Source organism: Engystomops pustulosus, chromosome 11 (genome assembly GCF_040894005.1).
Source record: "Engystomops pustulosus chromosome 11, aEngPut4.maternal, whole genome shotgun sequence".
In the NCBI taxonomy this organism is placed as follows: domain Eukaryota; kingdom Metazoa; phylum Chordata; class Amphibia; order Anura; family Leptodactylidae; genus Engystomops; species Engystomops pustulosus.
In genome coordinates, this window is record NC_092421.1 from 71,379,165 (window position 1) to 71,398,989 (window position 19,825).

General features: G+C 43.8%; 1 protein-coding gene across 2 annotated transcripts in view; it reads left to right on the top strand.

Moving 5' to 3' along the window:
* The first annotated feature begins 1,342 nt into the window (after nucleotides 1-1,342).
* CLSTN3 (calsyntenin 3) overlaps nucleotides 1,343-19,825 on the top strand; it is a 45,367-nt gene continuing 26,884 nt past the window's right edge. Inside the window, exons 1-9 of one of the 2 annotated variants that reach the window (XM_072130848.1) lie at nucleotides 1,343-1,571; nucleotides 2,097-2,254; nucleotides 13,782-13,904; nucleotides 14,054-14,249; nucleotides 14,591-14,799; nucleotides 14,931-15,080; nucleotides 16,152-16,337; nucleotides 17,552-17,821; nucleotides 17,919-18,031. In XM_072130848.1, coding sequence (XP_071986949.1) covers nucleotides 2,182-2,254; nucleotides 13,782-13,904; nucleotides 14,054-14,249; nucleotides 14,591-14,799; nucleotides 14,931-15,080; nucleotides 16,152-16,337; nucleotides 17,552-17,821; nucleotides 17,919-18,031 — 1,320 coding nt within the window. In that variant the 5' untranslated portion in view covers nucleotides 1,343-1,571; nucleotides 2,097-2,181. Of the gene's footprint in view, nucleotides 1,572-1,612; nucleotides 1,739-2,096; nucleotides 2,255-13,781; nucleotides 13,905-14,053; nucleotides 14,250-14,590; nucleotides 14,800-14,930; nucleotides 15,081-16,151; nucleotides 16,338-17,551; nucleotides 17,822-17,918; nucleotides 18,032-19,825 lie in introns of those variants that run through there. The other variant, XM_072130849.1, reaches the window with a different exon arrangement.

Sequence of the window (19,825 nt, forward strand, 5' to 3'; positions counted from 1 at the left end):
GCAGATGTTTCCATACATCTGCAATGTCTTCTTCACACATATATATTGTTCTTCACATGCTATTTTGTTCGCACCGCTCCGCGCGTATCTCCCGACAAGTAAGCAGATGTGCCGAACATCTGTAATCTATTCTGCACTGTGTTCTGCACTGTGTTTTTATCTTAAATGATCCTGTGGTCATTGTGTTCACTGTTTTTATTCTATTCTTCACTGTTCTTCATTGTGTTTTTTTAATTAAATGATCGTTCGCGAGCAGGGGAAATACTGTTATACTGGTCACCTAGCAACCCTTACGTTTAAAACGCATTGCACTCGCATTGCACTTGCAATGTTTGCGAGTGCAATGCGTTTTTGATACGTCCCCATAGACTTGAATGGGGCGTGAAAAATGCGCGTGAATCGCAAAAATAGAGCATGCTGCGATTTTGACGCGCGTGCAAACGAACGCAAGCACGCGCGTGCAAAACAACGCAAATGAAGAAAGACCCATTGAATACAATGGGACAGAGTGCAATGCAAGTTCTGCGCGTCAAATGCACGCGCAGAACTCGCGCGTGAAAAACGCCAGTGGAGAAGGGGCCTTACACTGATCCATAGGAGTCCAATAACTTCACAAGTAGGAAGGGGGGGGGGGGGATCATTCATTCCCCTAGTGAATGAAGCAACAGGTTGGTCTTGTGCCCCCAACATCTTGTGGTTAGGTAATAATTACTTTACATCTTCAAATTATTTTTCTCTGCTTTGTCCAGATTATCAAATACCAGATTATTGGACTTCCCCTGAATTTCTGCAGGATGAATGGATGAATGAATCATTCACAATTCCCCATGTAGAAGCCTCTTATTTTCTGTCTTGGGCTTAATTGCTGCTGATTACAGCCTATTAATTACCAGGAGGGGGGTATAGTATTCATTGCCCGGGGCCCAGTCTGTCCCTATAGTCATCCTGCAGGCTGATACACTGTATCCAGCACCTTCCTGTATGTATTTGCATTTGCTGGATTGTACATAGTCTTTGCTCATTTACATCTCCATCTTATTTTTAGCTGATGTTTGTCCCCCACCAACACGTCGTCCCCCGTGTCCCCCCCATATCTCACGCCTTTGCTGTGGGGACCTTGTAGAGACACTAATGTGGGAAGACAGAATGTAATATGGTGGGTGGGGGCGAGGGAGGGGAGAGAAACAGAGAGGACATGGAGCACAAGGTAGTGGAAGGGAAGGGAGGGGGTAAGGACCACCGCCGCCCTCCGCTCCCCTCCACCACCTGCAGCAGCCTTCCCATTGGCTGTGAGGAGCTGCCAGTCTGCAGCTGATGTCATCCTGCAGTGCTGCTAGACTCTGCTCCATCCTAAGGACATTACACCCTAGACCCTCCCCCGGAGCCGAGCATCCCCCGAAAGCTCAACATCTCCCTCCCCAACGCAGAGCATCTCTCCCACCCCCTGGAGTACACCTCTCCGCAGATCATTCCTCCTTCAGCTCCGCAACATCAACCTGAGAATTTTTTTTTTGGCTTTTGCAATATTTTTTTCCCCTACCCCTTCTCCCCCCCAAGGCAAAGCATTACAGGTGAGCAGCATGAGGTGCAGCTGCAGAGCATCCTCCCTGTGCTGTGCGTTCTTGTAGAGCATCCCCCACATCGCCGCACAGCAGATCATTGATCCAGAGCAGCAGAGCCATTGGCACGACATAATCCCTCCGCACAGAGACGGGGACACATTACACTAGAATTCAGGGTAGGGGGGTACTGTGATAGAAAATGGGGGGCACCCTGTGACATTGAGAAGACAGTGAGAGGACACAGGTTAGATATCCTGGCATCATATTGAGGATGGAGTGTCCCTAGATGGGTAATGATATAGCGTGACGTCTCAATATTGATCGATTTACATAATTTTATAGATCACATTTAACTCCTTAGATGGCATGCATTTCATAGGATAGACTGCTAAAAGGCTGTCAGTCAGTGAGACAGCTGCCAGCATAGAGACGGCTGTCTGACAGCGAGACTGCACTGACAGGGCTGATAGACTAGACTGTCTGTGATGTCACAGAGACGGATCAGCGTTTAATTTATATATTGTTTCCATACAGGAGCGTCATATCTGGAGACAGCACCCCGGAATAATACAGCGAGACCCCCCTGTACGTGCAGCAAGACCACCGAAGACAGCTAAGAATGATCCAGAGAGACTTCTGCCTGTCGCTGCTTCTAGTGACGGCCGTTCTGCACACAGTTACCTGCAATAAAGGTTAGTATGGGAATAGGGGGTGTATAGGGGTATATAGGGGAGTGAGCCAGAGTATAGAAGCCTCCATCCCCTAAAATCAAGACAAATCCCCCAAAATCCATGTCCCTCTTCTGTCACTTTGTCATAAATTTTATTCACTCATCTCTTTATTATTTGTTACTGGAAAAGATGTGTGACAGCCAATATGGCTGCCACAGGTGACAGCCAAAATGGCTGCCCCTATGAGTCCCTCAGGGGGTAATCACTGACTCTTGTCCGTGTCTCATTATGTACCTTCCTCAGTCTGCAAGGTGACAACCCCAGTTATACGGTCACCCAACTTTCCTGGAAAATGATTTTATTAAGGAGTAAATGGATAGATGAAAAGGTTTTGGGTTTGCGTTATTTGATGGAGAGGGCACTGTCTGTGACAGGTTTCTCTAAAAATGGAAATTGGGGTCCGCAGTCTCTACTGATGCTCATCCAGAGCTCACACAGCACTGCTGCATCGTACACGTCCATTATCACTCATTGAAGGTTTAGTGACAAGAATAAGTTTTGCAGCATATTGCAGCGTATTGCTTTACTGCACTGGCTAGAAACACTTGATTGTCACAGGCAGGTTGGGTTCAGGAATTAGCATAACCCCCTATTAGAAAATGTGGTAGCATACAGCTAATTCTTCGTGTCAATAACATCTGTGGTGAGAATAGCATCAAATAGTAAGATGTCACCCAGCTTTTCTGGATTCTGAATAGTAAAACTTATGTTTGGAATTATAGTTTTTATTCTTTTCCTTTTCTTCTAAAATTCTGCTTATGTAAGTGGCAGTCTTAATGGTAGTTCATGAAAAAGGAGGCTCTGTCTGAACAAATATATATATATATATATACATATATATATATATGTATGAAGGATAAATGACATATCAATATGTGTACTAAATTATAGGAAGCTAAGAAATGAAAGACTGTTTGTAGGGTCTTCAAACAACCTCACTAAGGCAACATGGAGAAAGTCAGTCAGTGAGGCTCAAAATTTAAAACAGTGAGAGGGGAAGTGCTCCTGCACAGTGTAACAGCCTGTGAAGCTACAGCACAGAGGAACTAAGGTAATGCTCCCCCAAGAGATCTTATGGTATATCAGCATAATTATAAAAGTTGATTTTAGAAGGAAGGAGGTCATGGTTAACAAATATAAGAGGATTACCACAGTCGCAGTGCCGGGATCTATGAGCAAGTGCCCCCGGTTTATTATGATGGATTTTGAGGGTAGATTTCTAGTTAGATTTAACTACAGTGTATCAGGCAGTATAATGTGACAGTTTTCTTAAAGGGAAATTGTCAGCAGGTAGCTTTTCCAAGTGTCCTCACACTTCTCTGCCCTTAGCTCTCTGCTTAGAACTGCTTCATATCCCCTCCCTTCTGCTCTTAGTAACTGATGTAGTGCCCAACCAAAGTCTGCAGCAGCAAACTCAGAGCATAGCGTAGGGGCTGTGGATTACTTTAATTCAAACAGCACAGCAGTGTGAGGAGATGCCCCAAGTGCACTTGGAGAAGCTTCAATCCTGTAATGAAAATCAAAATCAATTTATTACAGTCCTGCTGCTACTAAAAATATACACTGGCTGCAGTATGCATGGGCAAACCGGCTGACAGGTTCCCTTTAAAGGCGTATTTTCATGTTCAATGCTCATGACATTTCCATAGGAGATGCCATAAATACTTGATAGATGCGGGTCCTACCTCTGGGACATGCACTGAACTATTTTCATCACTTCCATAGAGCTGAGTGGAGATTGGCCGTGCATGTGCGGCAAACTTCACACCCAACCACCAAAAGGGGGTAGGCAAAACCTCGTTCTTGAGAAGGGTGTGGGTCCCAGAGGTAGGACTTGCGCCTATGATGTATTTATGATGTGTCCTGTGGAACAGGACTTTAACCCTTTAACCCTTGTGATGTGACATTGAAGTAGAAGCGATAATTTCAGGGCCTACTAGGCCTCATATATCAACACTATCTTGTTTTGCAACAGCAACCAATCAAAACTCAGTTTTTGTTTCACTAACCGTTTTGGAAAAATGAAAGGTGGGCTCTGATTGGTTGCTAAGGGCAAAAAACCCTGTCTCCTGCTAACATGGCGTTGCTATGCAGTGTGACAGAGTGGAAGCGATGGGTATGAAGGCCGGGGAGCTCTTATAGACAGATCAATGCTCCCCCCCTCCCAATCCCTGCTCGATATGATCCTAATATAGCAGCGGCTGAGGATGATGGCGGGTGTAAATTGACAGATCCTCTTCGCACGTTCTATTTATGTTCCGAAGCGAAAGGAGTTAATGATTTATGGCAGACAAAACGTGCATGTGATCATATACATAATGTATGGGGCCTACAGACCCACCGCTCACTGTCACATATGTAGACAGATTCAAATGTGACATTGTCTCCCAGCAAACATTAGAGGCATCAGGCTGTATGGGTATGCTGGGAGTTGTAGTCTTTCCACATCTGGAGAGGCACAGGAGGGATAATCTATTGTTCTTATAGGAAAAGGATATTCGCTACTATACAACCATGATCCTTAATATCCTCTTATACAATATAAGATCAGAGACCCAGGTTCAGAGGTTATTGGGCACCCATGCAAAGCCTATACAAGGGCCCCATATACTGTAACACAGGCGCATTCTTATCTGACAAGGGGTCTCTTCAGTCAGCTCAGCTACCGTGGATAATGTAATCTCACTATCCAAGCATCAAGGACCCCACAATTTGAGGATCAGCTCATAAGTAAAATACCCCATGAAATTGGCTGCACTGTCACCTAAAAATTAAGAAGTTTCTGTTGGACTTTCTATTGAGATTGACCCTAATTATATCCACAATTGGCAAATGGCATGTGGTAGAAATATCCCACCAGATGACAAATGAAGTGCCCCAGTCACCTATCTCAGGGCAGAGAGAGGCAGTTTTGGTGAAACAGAACACAATCTACATACATTTGGTATAGCTGTAACTGTAATGATCCACTAAAATAACAAAACCGAAACAACAATGGTAAACTTGCAGTTTTGATTACGAAACATAAATGACCCAAAAATTTGCCGCTTAAAAATACAACTCATCACACGAAAAAAAACAAGCCCTCATATGGCTTTGATGAGAGGAAAATGATAAAGGTATGACTTTTGAGATTGAAAAAATAATGAATTCATTTGGAAGTCCCACAAAGGGTTATGTTCTTAATGTGCTCAGTCCACTGATGAGGTATCCCCCTTCAGTTCTGAATTTGCACCTGAATCACATGAATACATCAGACTGCTGGAGAGTAAAGATTTGCACTGCTCTTGAGTCCTGTGCTGGTTGCTTTACACACAATCCTGCAGCTGCCTGGCATTGTGCAGACCTCGTAGACTCATAAATAAGTGTTCAGCCATGGTCATCTACTCCCAGGGCTGATATCTCAGTAGTTGGTGTTTCAGCAGACCTTCACCAGGCTCCTCAATGTTTCCTCTTGCCAGCCTTAAAGAGAACCCGTCATGCAAAATAACCCCCCTAAACTAAATATATTTTCATAAACTGCCATTAGAGAGCATTGCCTCTATCCCTTCATTGTCCCTCTACATGCCTGTAAACCTAAGCAATGAGGTCCTAAAGTTGTATGCAAATGACCTGTGAAATGTCCAATGAAGCATTAGCATATTCAAGCTGTCCACTCTATTCATGAGTGGGAGGCACAGCCACACCCCCAGTGCATGACTGACAGCCTGTATAATGATGTGAGGCTGTATAATGATGTGCCTCCTGGTGCTGGTGGCCACGCCCCCTGCAGCCTGTGTGTGCATGTGTGTGTGTATAGGAGAGATACAGCAGCTCCAGGCAGCCATGTTACAGCAGAACATGTCAGATTCATGTGTAGCTGATGTCTGTGTCTCACACGTGTATATTAGGAGGATGCAGCATGTCAGCAGATGCAGCACACACACTAGCCATGCTTTACTATACATTGCACACAGACATGAGCAGGGGGAGGAGAGGGGAGGGGTAACAGGAGTGACATCACTGCCTCTGACCATGTGACCAGCCTCATTTACATGGTAAAAAATAGATGATTTTACAATGAATAATGTATGAAATAACTAGATAAAGGCTGGGATGGATCCTTGTGAGCTGCTCCAACAGGTAGAGGTGACAGGACAAGTGACACAGACCTGATGACAGGTGTCCTTTAAAGGAGGAGACACCAAAGACTGGAGGACATGCAACAGAACACCTTATTTACACAACCTGTAAGTGCACTTTAACAGTATAAAGTAACTTCCAAAATATGACAGACACTTCTTCCTTGCTGGGTCACAGCTTTATTTTTTAAAATATATTAAACCATAACATCCAAAAATCAGGCACTTGGTATAGAATCTCACATTTTTGAACCCTGGAAGCTCTATGCTAAACTAGACTCCCAGCTGGCAAGTCGGCCAACCGAGCAACCACCATCTCAAATCTTCCACCATTCCGTCTGCTGTGACTTGAAATCAACCATAAAATACAAAGGTAAAACATTACAAAAAAACATAACATTTTAATAACATAGCTTGAATGTCGCCTCAAAGAGGGAGATAACATTGAGTAATCAGCAATATAAACCCCCAAGTCCTGTAGGAGGGGAGGACGTCATGAGGTAAGCAACAGGGGAGGGGTGAGAACACATCTTAGAGGCACTGATCACCAACCCTATTAAAGTGAAATAGTACCCACACTTTTAACCCTTTTGCATCTAATAACATCAGCCCCCAGTCTAGGGGTACCTTCCTTATACAGTCAGGTGTACTCCACAAATTAAAAGATAACCTAATCTTTATCCATGAAGACTTACTGTAAGTTATACTGGATGTTGTCTAACCTATAGCTGAAGTGACTGAGCCAATAATGTCCACAACCTTCAGCTGTGCAATGCCTTTATATTTATTACCCCCATAAATCCAACTTCTGTCTCCTTTCGGGATTTTTTATTTGTGTTAAATAAGCAACCCATTCCAATGTGCGTGATCTTGCGACACAGTTTTTCCGAATCCGTAGGGTTGTCCGATGGCCACGCCTCCCAATTTCTGTCACGTGCAAGCCGGCGCCGATGCACCACAATCTGATCGCGCGCACCAAAAACCCGGGGCAATTCGTCGCAAAACGGAAATATTCGAGAAACCCAACGGAATCGCAGTCCGTGGACCCTTAGTAAATGTGCCCCAATGCCTCACTTCTTCTGCAGAGGATGGGAATATCTTAAATTAGGATTCTCTACTGGTTATAGATATCGTCTTGCCCCTCCTTCATTATTATGTTCTGCTTTTTTATATTTACCCTCTCCTGTCTGCTCATCCTCTCAGTCCGCCTGTCTCTTCAGCTCTTCAGACTATCTTTTTTTCCCTATGTATATTCCAGATCTTCCTTTCTTCTGCTTATCTTTTGTGGTCATCTTCCTTATCCTTGTATTCCAGATCGTCTTCCTTGTCTTTATGTTTCTTATCTTCCTCCTTATCCTTATATTCTTGATCATTTCCATATCTTTATGTTCCAGATCTTCTTATCTTTATATTCCTAATCATCTTCCTTATATGTGTATTCCTAATCCTCTTCCCTATGTTCTTGATCTTATCTCTTATCTTTATATTCCAGATCATCTTTCCTATCTTTATATTACTGATGTCTTTCTTTCTTTTACATTCTTGATCTTCTTCCTTTTTTGTTCCTAATCTCCTTGTATCCTCCTCATTCTTTGTAATTTCCAGATCCTCTCGTTACATCATGATTATATTCTTGATCTACAAATTCCTGGTCTTCTATCCTTATGTTTCTGTTCCTGAACTTTCTTCCTCCTCATTTCTTCTACTTACTTATTTTGATCTTCATGTTCCTGATGTTTTTCTATCCTTGTGTTTATGTTCTTGATCTTTTTTCCTTCTCCTTATTCCTTCTCCTCTCTAGATCCGCTCCTTATCATCCTTATCATCATTAAATTCTTGATCTTCATGTTCCTGATCTTTTTCTATACTTGTGATTATGTTTTTGATCTATTTCTTTCCTCCTTGTTACTTTTACTCTTTATACCCCCCCCCCTTGCATCATCTTTATATTGTATATCTTCATGTTCCTGATTTTCTATCCTTATGTTTCTGTTCCTGATCATTCTTTCTCCCCATTCCTTCTCTCTCTTTCTTGATCCTCTACTTACATCATCATTATATTCTTATATTCTTGATCTACAAATTCCTGGTCTTCTATCCTTATGTTTCTGTTCCTGAACTTTCTTCCTCCTCATTTCTTTTACTTTCTAGATTCTCTTGTTAAATCATCATTATTTTGATCTTCATGTTCCTGATGTTTTTCTATCCTTGTGTTTATGTTCTCTATCTTTTTTCTTCCTCCTCATTCCTTCTCCTCTCTAGATCCGCTCCTTATCATCATTAAATTCTTGATCTTCATGTTCCTGATCTTTTTCTACACTTGTGATTATGTTTTTGATCTTCTTCTTTGCTCCTTTTACTCTTTATATCCCTCTTGCATCATCGTTATAATGTGTATCTTCAAGTTCCTGATTTTCTATCCTTATGTTTATGTTCCTGATTATTCTTTCTCCTCATTCCTTCTCTCTCTTTCTTGATCCTCTACTTACATCATCATTATATTCTTGATCGTTTCCCTTCCTGTTCTTTATGTTCTTATTCTTTCTCCTTTTTCATGTTGTAAATCTTCTTCCCTAATCTTAATAGTACAAATCCTCTCTATTCCTTATCTTAACAATCTTAATCCAGTTGCCTCTCCGTTCCTTCAATGTTCATCTTCCATCTTTATGTTTGCGATCTCCTTCTTTTTTTTCATCTTGACTTTATTAATCTTTCCTTCTTCTGATTTATATTCTAAATTAACTTGGCTCCTTATCACGCCGCTGCTCATCTTCCATCCTTCTGTTATTTATCCTTTTACTAGATCATCTTTACGTTCCTGATCTCCTTCCCTATCTTTATGTTCATGATTTTCTCTACAGAACTTCCATGTTCTTGATCTCCTTATATCATCATCGTGCAGTCTTCAATCTTCTCCACCATTACCATTCCAACCCACTTGTCTCTCCATCTAACCATTATACATTTTTTACCTTTTGTTTTTCTTATTAAATTTCCAAAAATCAGGAGGTAGATTTGTAAAAGATGTAGAGACACAAGATGGAAATCCCTTCCCTATGGTAATATCATCCTATACCAGTACTACAGTTATTGAATACTTGACCCATGACGTGAATCTTAAGTGTTTCAGCCTCTGTCTTGGCGCCGGTCTCTATTATACAGAACTGCTCCCCTGGTTCTATTCCACTGCGTTTGTCGTCACAAATCTATTGTCCCTCTAAATGTCATAGACCGACTGGGAAGACATTGTAATCCCACAAGACACTCAAGAAAACACTTCTTCTGTCTGTGAAGGTCATTGCAGTCAGTAGCTATAACTCTGCTGAGATGACACTAACTTGCTTTGCAAGAATGCAGATGCTGGCACTAGTCCGTGTAAGAGGGGAGCAGATGGCTGCCGGAGACTCTGAATGAAAGCCGCTTACCGAATCCCTTGGATTTTGGGTGCCAGTCAAATACATTCAGAGCATAATCTCAGCGTTTGGAGGTGATTTATTATGTAGAGAGGGAAAAAAGTGAAAAATGTGTTGTATATAGGAGAAGGTTAATATATATATTTATATCATTTAGCAAAGACGGATGTAGATACTTTGAATCCCCTATGATTTTGTTATCAGAAAACTGCTTTTTTTTTTTTGCAGATTGCATCATTACAGGGAAATATGGAAATTTGGTGCTTGCCCTAAAATCTAATGTTTCAAAATGTAACTTGAAGCTATAATGCATTACGGTATTGGTCCCATTAAATGATGTAAAGGGATCAACAACTCAAAAAACTGGAAGGCTTAAGGGAAAATGGTAGACCTCCCAGATTACCGGGATTATTGGCACATCTGCTGGGTGCAGCCCCGGGCCAGGATGACGGAGGGACAGTCTTGTTGACAAAAGCAGGTGGTCTCAATGATACAAGTGGATGGTCTTGATGAAGGTTGGGACATAGTTGATGGTGTAGGACAGTGATGGCAAAACTTATACAGACAGAGTGCCCAAAGTACAACCAACAACCCACTTATTTATTGCAAAGTGCCAACACCTAAATTTAATTTGTTATTTAGATCCTTTCTTTATCACAGCTTTCATTCATATGAGCACTCTGAGGACACAAATAAAGCAGAAAATAGGAGACATTGGATGATCATTGTAAATTCTCTGCAGGGTCCCCTAAGCTGGAAGTATTGTCTGGGGCCGGACCATGAGCTACAATGATAATCCAGATATGTCCACACCTTCCCAATCCTCTAGTAGTCCCGGGTAGAGCTGTCATATCTGTCGTATCTCTGTGAACAGCAAGACCAGGGCTGTCTGGGGCTGCAGGAAGATACCTGGAGTTCTCTCTGGTGATAGACTGGGTGCCCACAGAGAGGGCTCTGAGTGCCACCTCTGGCACCCGTGCCATAGGTTCTCCACCACTGGTGTAGGATGTCCAAATGAATGGCGGGGGCTGATGACAAGGGGCTGGGTTCCACTGGGTTGGCTACTCCTTCTTCCTTGCTCAAAAAGTTGGCAAGTATTGTATAAAGAAGTAAGTTATGGTTAACCAGTACCCATTTAATGCCTGGTGATGTCTCAATCTACCCTGACACTAAATGACCATATACCACCAAGCTTAATCAATACAATGGTGCCCCAACTAGCTGCACGCTGCACAGCCATGCCCAAGCTGTCATGGGACCTCAATATTAAGGTGCCTAAGGTGAAGTGTCAAGATTTCCACTCCAAACAATCAGTATCAGACACTATACCATTGTATGCAACCATAGAACATAAACTGTGGGGAATACAAAAAACAAAAATACCCTGTGGATCCTCACCTGTGCACCTCTTTTTGACATATAAACCCTCATGCCCTAAATAATTACATACAAGGTCAGACATATCCAGCTATATATCATGGATACTGCCGTCATAGCGTGCACAGGTGACAGCGCCGGGGACTGACGTTTCGGATGCAGCTGTCAGCTGCACTCAATTGCCTGATGGATAAATAATGCCAGTGACAAGCACACACACCGCCGCCATCTGTATTTTATCAGGGGTGCATTGTTTTGGATGGACGCCACAATGAAGGGTGGGCTGAGCCGCTGCGAGACCAGGGATTGATCCAGGCCTCAAGCCAACATCTACAGCAAAACACAGTGTCGCTCTATATCTAATCGGGAAAGTTGCCTCCGGCTACCATAGTAGATCAGAGGGAACATGGCGGACTGTATCCCATAATGTATAGCAATTTTGCTATCTGTGCGACAATAGATGAGAATTTCAGAGTTTTATAACAACTATATTGTCTGGTCTGGGGTTTGAGGACTTATATAGGCACCGGCTTTGAGGTCTAGTAGTAATATATGGGGTCTGAATATATTTAGGGCATCTGCTCTGCAGGCTGGGGTCGGATATAATTATAGGGGGACTGAATATATGTAGGAGTAGTTTTGGGTCTAATATTAATTTATATTTTTGGTCAGGGGTCTGATATACATTTTGGAAGACTAAATCTATTTAGGGTAACTGGTCTGAGGTCTGCAATTACCTTATATAGAGGGACTAGATACCATATATACTCAAGTATAAGCCTAGTTTTTCAGCACAAAAAATGTGCTGAAGCCCCAAACTCGGCTTAAACTTGAGTTAAAAAAATATATCAAAACTCACCTTTCCGGCTTTCCCCGCTGCTGGCAGGGGGATGGCTATATACTGGGGAATATGGGCAGGGTGGCTATATACTGGCGGGCTGGTGCTGGCTATATACTATGGGGCAAGGTTTGGCAGGCTATATACTGGGAGGCTGTAACCAATGCTTTTCCCACCCTCGGCTTATACTCGAGTCAATGGGTTTTCCCATGTTTTTGTGGTAAAATAAGGGGCCTCGGCTTATACTTGGGTCGGCTTATACTCGAGTATATGCAGTATATGTAGGCGTAGTCTTGGGTCTAATATTCATTTATATGTTTGGTCTGGGGTCTGATATGATTTTTGTAGGTTTATATCTATTTAGAGCGTCTGGTTTAGGGTCTGCAATTAATTTAGTAGTGTGATATAATTATAGGGTTACTTAAACTATCTAGGAGGACTAGTCTTGGGTCTAATACTAGTGTAAGCATTTAGTCTGGGATCATACTTAGTCTATTTATTTAGTGGTCTGACATATACTTCCAGAGGGTCTGGGTATAGTTAGGTCTTCTGTTTGGTATGGGGGTGTTATATTATTTATAGGGTTTGGTTTGAGTCTGATATTAATATGGGCGGGGTCCGTACATATTCATAAGCTACACCTTACAAAAACGCTATTCCCATGTGTCATGCCCTGCTACTTGAGTATTTCCCAATTAAGGACTTTCCCAAATAAACATCTCTCGAATAGCCTAAACACATATTTGGGAAAATGTTGTCAGAACTCAAATGATCTATACCAGTGATGGCTAACCTATGGCACTGGTGCCAGAGGTGGCACTCAGAGCCCTTTCTGCGGGCACTCAGGCCATCACCAGAGATGACTCCAGGTATCTTCCTGCAGTCCCAGACAGCCCAGGACTTGCTGTGCACAGAGGTATTTTAAAGTGACAGCTCTACCTGGGACTATTTTCTGCTTTATTGGTGTCCTGTGCTGGTATCAATGAAAGCTGTGACAGAGAAGGGAGTATAAATCACAAATTAAATTTCTGTGTTGGCACTATGCGATAAATAAGCGGGTCTTTGTTGTAGTTTGGGCACTCGGTCTCTAAAAGGTTTGCCATCACTGATCTATACTATACAATGGTTTACCTTACATCCCTTTCTCATCCAAACTGTTCCCTTCCTTAGTTGAACTTGCTTCTTTTTTCAACCAACAATAAAGCTATGATCTGTCAATGCGGTTCATTTACTAAGGGTCTTCGGACCGCTATTACGGCAATTACGTTAATTTCCAATTTGCGCCGCATTTAACAGGGTTTTTCCGCGCACGCGATCCGATTTAGGCGCAATCGCAACGACTTTCATGTGACACAAATCGGGGGCGTGGCCATCGGACAACCCGACTGATTCGGACTAGAACAGGATTTAAAATTCAAATTGTGTTGCAAGACAATGCACTCACATACACCGGGAAGAAGATGGTGAACTCCGGCGGACCTCAGCGGGGAAGCGACACCTGCAGGATATTGGGCACACACGATCTTGGTGAATCGCACCGGACTTCATCCTCGTCGGACAGTCCGGATCGGGGATCGCGACAGGACCGGGTAAATAAATGTGCCTCATTGTGTTTTCAGTGGGTTGGAGGAACATGGATAAGCTGGATGAGACCCAGGGATTCATAGGGAGACGAATTTAGTTTTTTATGGAGCAGCTTTATCATGTACATATTAATAATATGCAAAATTTGTTTGTAGGTAACAAACACAAGCCATGGATGGAAGCCCAGTACCAAGGGATCATCATGGAGAATGACAACACAGTCTTACTCAACCCACCTCTCTTCGCCTTGGACAAAGATGCTCCATTGAGATACGCAGGTACGTGTCCTATTAATGGTGCTGAGACAATACTGGATGTATGATTTGCTCCGGTTGTCTTCATCATGGCTGACAGTCAGGAGGACCATTGGTTGGAGATGGGAGAGCTAGAAGATGGTGTTCTGAAAATATTATATTTTTTATCACAGGGGAAATTTGTGGGTTTCGGATTCATGGATCTGGAACTCCCTTTGAAGCTGTTGTTCTAGATCGAACAACAGGTGAAGGTCTTATCCGAGCAAAGGGTCCAGTGGACTGTGAAGCCCAGAGAGAGCACACCTTTACCATCCAGGCACATGACTGTGGAGAGGGACCAGACGGGAGCAACAGCAAAAAATCTCACAAGTGAGCAAATCTCAATGGGCAAAGATCACTTGAAAAACATTTAAAGGCCTCACTACCCCTAACCTGAGATCAAGGGTTTAAATGGCAACTCTCATGGTGGTGTCTGTGATCATCATTTCCAGTATGTCCATCATGTCCATTATGTCCAGTAAAAAAAGAGGTGGCCATGTATGTGTGACTCTCTTTTATAGAGTCTAAAGTTCTTGACAGTGAACAGTTTCCTAGACCTACAGGAAGAGGCCCATGCATATGGGTGGCCATCTTGTATGGGCACACCTCCTGCGAAAACTCTAAAGTTTGGAAATTAAGTACGTATTTCACTTTTTCTTTGTCCACAACAGGGCCACAGTTCACGTCCGAGTCAATGATGTCAATGAGTTTGCCCCCGTGTTCGGTGAACGTGTCTTCAGAGCCTCGGTCACTGAGGGCCGTATGTATGAGCGTGTTCTCCGAGTGCAGGCGTGGGACCAAGACTGTTCTCCTCAGTATAGCCAAGTCTGCTTCTACCAAATCCTCACCCCCAATGTGCCCTTCACAATCGACAACGATGGTGAGTCAGCAGCCAGAACCAGAGGTTCTTCACTGCAATGGAATAAGACCTTTTGTAATGTTCCTTAATGGGTTGAAGTTCCCCAGAATTTTTGACTCATGAGCTTAATAGGTGATTTTGGTATTTGACAGGTTATATAAAGAATACACAACCTCTCCAGGCCAGTGGCGACCGCTTGATCAGATTTACAGTCACGGCATACGACTGTGGGAAGAAGCGAGCTGTGGAGGACGCTGAGGTAGAGATCCAAGTGAAGCCCACCTGCAAACCCAGCTGGAGAGGTAACCTAGGGGGCATTGTATGTTACCTGCAGTAAAACAAAAAATCTGCAACTTTCTAACAGAAATTTCTTGCCATTCATTAACTATGTCAGTATCTCTGCTTGCTGTGATTAGCAATCACAATAACAATTAGTATCATTTTAATGCCATGGAGAAAATTGATGAAACATTTCCATATGATACGACTACCCCCATCCCTAGTCCCTCCTGGCATTGTATATATTCATGAGAACCCAGGATACTGTCATTAGGGGCATAGAGAACAATGGCAGCACTGACTACTTAGCCCCAGAACAATGGGACATTGACAAGCAGGGTCCTGATGAAGGTCTGCCCCATGGATCTGGGACAATGGCGCCCTGATGAGTACAATGGTTACTGATACACGGGGCACTGTCCCATATTAACCCTAGAATGGATAATGTGCAGAACAGATTTACATGAACGGGATGACATGCAATGTTTTCTGCAATGTATCACAATGTATCCCTCCCACTATAGTACAAAACAGAGGGAGAGTTTTTTTTTTAGTTTATATGTACTGAAAGCTTAAAGAAAATCTAGCATCAAATACAAGCACGATAAACCAAGGACATTACTCATAGATCCAGGCACCGTAACTGTGGTAATCTTCTTATATTTGTTCTAAAATCAACTTTTAAAATTATTCTAATAAGCCAGAAGAATATGTCTGAATATATTCAGATCTCCTGCATTGGGGGTCCTAAACCTCGGTCCCGTTCCGATTAGCTAAAATCAGCAGTATGTGCACTGTCAAGGGGTCATGCTGCCCTAACGAGGGTCATCTCCTTTGCCCCATCCTGACTAATGCTCCAGGTTCCTGGCTATGATGCATGAAATTCTGATCTGTGGCTCTCCACATTTTGAGAAACTACAACTCTCAGTGTGGTAGTAGATGTGCATCCATGACATGTCTAGGCTAGATCTTCTAGTGTGGGCAGGTCCAGGCCTCACCCTGGTGCTACCTTGGTATCTGTGTATTTTCCACGCTCTGTTGGCGCTAATTCATACGTGATATGAACCGCAATCCCCTGGTCTCTGTCCCCACAGGCTGGAACAAGCGTATCGAGTATGTTCCTGGCAGCGGCAGCCTGGCTTTGTTTCCCACCATCCACCTGGAGACCTGCGAGGAGCCAATCTGGAGTATTCAGGCCACGGTGGAAATCCAGACGAGTCACATTGCCAAGGGCTGCGACCGCGATAACTATTCAGAAAGATCATTGCGCAAGCTGTGCGGTACGTCCACCAGCGTGTAATACAATGCCCGTGGGGCTGGGAGATAAGACCTGTAATTCCCTTTTATTATGCTGGGATTTGGCAGCACTGATACAGGTCACATTTTATATGCTGCCCTGTTTGTAATAGTTAAAGGCAGCGCAGGGTCATATATGGGCCCCTGCCATATCTTATGCATCAGGGACCATGAATTTGGTGAATAAGCAGCCGGCACAGAAGGTTACAACACTAAGGACCTCCAGCAATGCATGAACAGCTCATTGATTTTTATAGGCAGTGTGTAATACTTAGTTTGCCCTGTGGGGGCACTGCTGGGAAACTGAACAGTCTGGCTCCTCTCAAAATGACATCTGACAGTCAGGGGACATTTACAGTAGACTGTTGAAGGGATCTGTCATCAGGTGTGACCCTGCCTGCAGAGTTAGGTATTGTACTTTGTGTACTACTGTTAGTAGCAGCAGGACTGTGAAATATGGATTTGTATTCCAGGATTGCAGCACTGGGGATGTGTCCTTCCACTGCTGTGCACTGTGCTGTGCATTGAGCGGCAGCACAGCCCCCTCCACTTTGTTATAGATAAAAATAATTAGGCTTCTGTTTGGATACTACAGCTTAGACTTAGACAGAAGGTAGGGCATGTGTAGCAATTTAATTCAACCCGAGAGCACAGCAGTGTGAGGACACTCCCCCAGAAATTTCAATCCTGGGATATAGATCCATATTTCACAGATCTGCTGTTGCTGGTACCAATATATGGTACACAGAGGTCTGATTACACATCTCTGTAGGGACAATAGTCACATGTAGCCATCTAACTCGTAAAACAGTCCAACTCATTCCAGGGAGAGCAGTCGTGGGGAATCATATATAATTTTCCAGTCCATCCATTTTTCAATACACATCCCCAAAATTTCAATATATCACAGTCCTGCTGCTACTAACAACAAACTCACACAAAGGTCTAACGAACACATCTTTCCACTAAGGCCACCTATGATCAGAATTAAGGGGATAAACAAGCCTCGCATTACTTTACAAAGACACAGCATCATACATACAAATGTGGCTGTTCCTGGTACTGCAGACCTTTAATCAGACTGTGATGAGTCTATAAAACAATATTTTTATATATTATTCGGTGTTTTTGGAAACTGGATGATGAACTATTGATGATTATGATCTTTTGGGGTTCTGATGGCTTTTCTTGCTTTTAGGAGCTGCTCCAGGGGATGTCGACCTTCTACCCCCATCTAGCCCAGCGTATAACTGGACCCATAGCCTTCCCATACAGGACACACAGGACAGCAGCCCAGTCTTTTGGTTTAATGGCTCTCAATCAGTGGAGGTTCCTCCTGGGCGGTTACCTGCAGGGGGCGGAGCCGCTGATCACCTGACTCTCTCTTTCTGGCTGAAACACGCAGGAGGCAGCGGAGGGAAGAGCGGGAAGGAAGAGGAGGTGCTGCTGTGTAACACTGTCCAGAATGGTAAGAGGCAACTATAGTGATGAGCCAGTCATTGCAGAACTACAACTTCCAGCATGCCCTGTTCTTACTGATACCCCATGTTTCACGTCTCCCCCAGACGGCAGCTTCTCGCACTACACTCTGGCCGTACACGGCTGCAGGATCTCCTTCCTCTATTGGTCTCTCCTGGACAGCGCTCACCCTGTCAAATTCCTCTGGAAGCTGGAACAGGTATTTATATAGGATTGTGGTTATGAAAGGGTTAATGAAGACAGTAATACACATAGGGGCTCATTTACTTACCCGTCCGCGGACTTCACCGAAAGTGCATTGTCATTCACTAAGATTGTGCACCCGATGTCCTGCATGTGTCGCTTCCCCGCTCAGGTCCCCGGAGTTCACCTTCTTCTTCCTGGTGCATGTAAGTGCTCGGGCTTGCGACACAATTTGAAAGTTAAATCCCGCGTTCAGTCCGAATCAGTCGGATCGTCCAATGGCCCCCGATGAGTGTCGCATTGAAGCAGCGCAGCTGAGCCAAAAATCGATCACCTGCGCCAAAATCCCTATGCAGACACTTGCTAAATACCTGTCCAAGCCGCACAATCCCCACAAAACGAAAGTGTGATCTGTGACCCTTAGTAAATGAGCCCCATAGACTGACGAATTATGGAGGGCATGGGACACCGCGGCCCTGTCACTGTCACATATCAGGTCACTGTCTTATACAAGACTCCTCTCCTGAAATACTCTGTGCTGCTGACAGTAGACTGGTCAGGTCACTGCCTTACATAAGACACATCTCCTGAAATACTCTGTGATGCTGATGGGGACTCTGATCTTCCAGCAATTCAATCCTCAGGGCTTGACCTTCTTTTGGTCTCCATGACCTGACACTTGCAGGTACGTCCTCATTATCACAATCACAAACGGATCTCCTAAAATACTCTGTGCTGCTGATGGAAGACTGATCCTTCAACTACACATTGGTTAGTGTGTAACCTCCTACACACTGCACCTACCACAGGCCGCCCCGTCCTCTCTAACACCACCACCCACCACTTGCATGCTCAACTCCTGAAATACTCTGCACTGCTGGTGGCTCAGCCGAATGTGCACGTTAATTTGAAGGGTCTTTTTCGAGTATTATAATGCTGAAAACTTGCAGAGCTCTGATCTGTAGCCAGTTCACTAGTCTGAAAAGATCTCCTGAAATACTCTGTGCTGCTGCAAAGCTCTACACAAAATACATCTTCTTGACAATCAGCAGATGCTAAGAGGATTGCAATGCTGAATGTAAATGCCATGAGATATTATTCTGCAGCTGGTTCTGACTTGTCCTCTGCACATGTCTGTATGTGGATCGGAGCTGATATCAATATTCATGAGCTGTAATGACACGATGAATATTCCATGTACTGTCAGGGGCTGCACAAGCCAAGAAGCATCAGAGATAAAGGAACGAGGCAAAACACATGGGGCGGAACAAGGCTCCTTCTCACTGATCTGTGTGTGAACATTGCCTATTATGTAGTCACAGTCACTTGTAGTAATGGACTGCAAAATAGTATATGTAAAGATTCCCCATGACTGCTCTCCCTGGAATGGGTTGGGAGGGGGCAGGGGCGTAACTAGAGTGGTAGCAGCCATAGCAACCGTTATGGGGCCCACATTGTCAGGGGGCCCCAGCAACGGACCTGACACACTAAAGAGTGGAGGATGTGCATCATTATATCCCTATTATGCTGCACATTGCACTGCATAATATGTATATAACATATATGTGATGTATACACTCATCGGCCACTTTATTAGGTACACCATGCTAGCAACGGGTTGGACCCCCTTTTGCCTTCAGAACTGCCTCAATTCTTCGTGGCATAGATACAACAAGGTGCTGGAAGCTCCTCAGAGATTTTGGTCCATATTGACATGATGGCATCACACAGTTGCCGCAGATTTGTCGGCTGCACATCCATGATGCGAATCTCCCGTTCCACCACATCCCAAAGATGCTCTATTGGATTG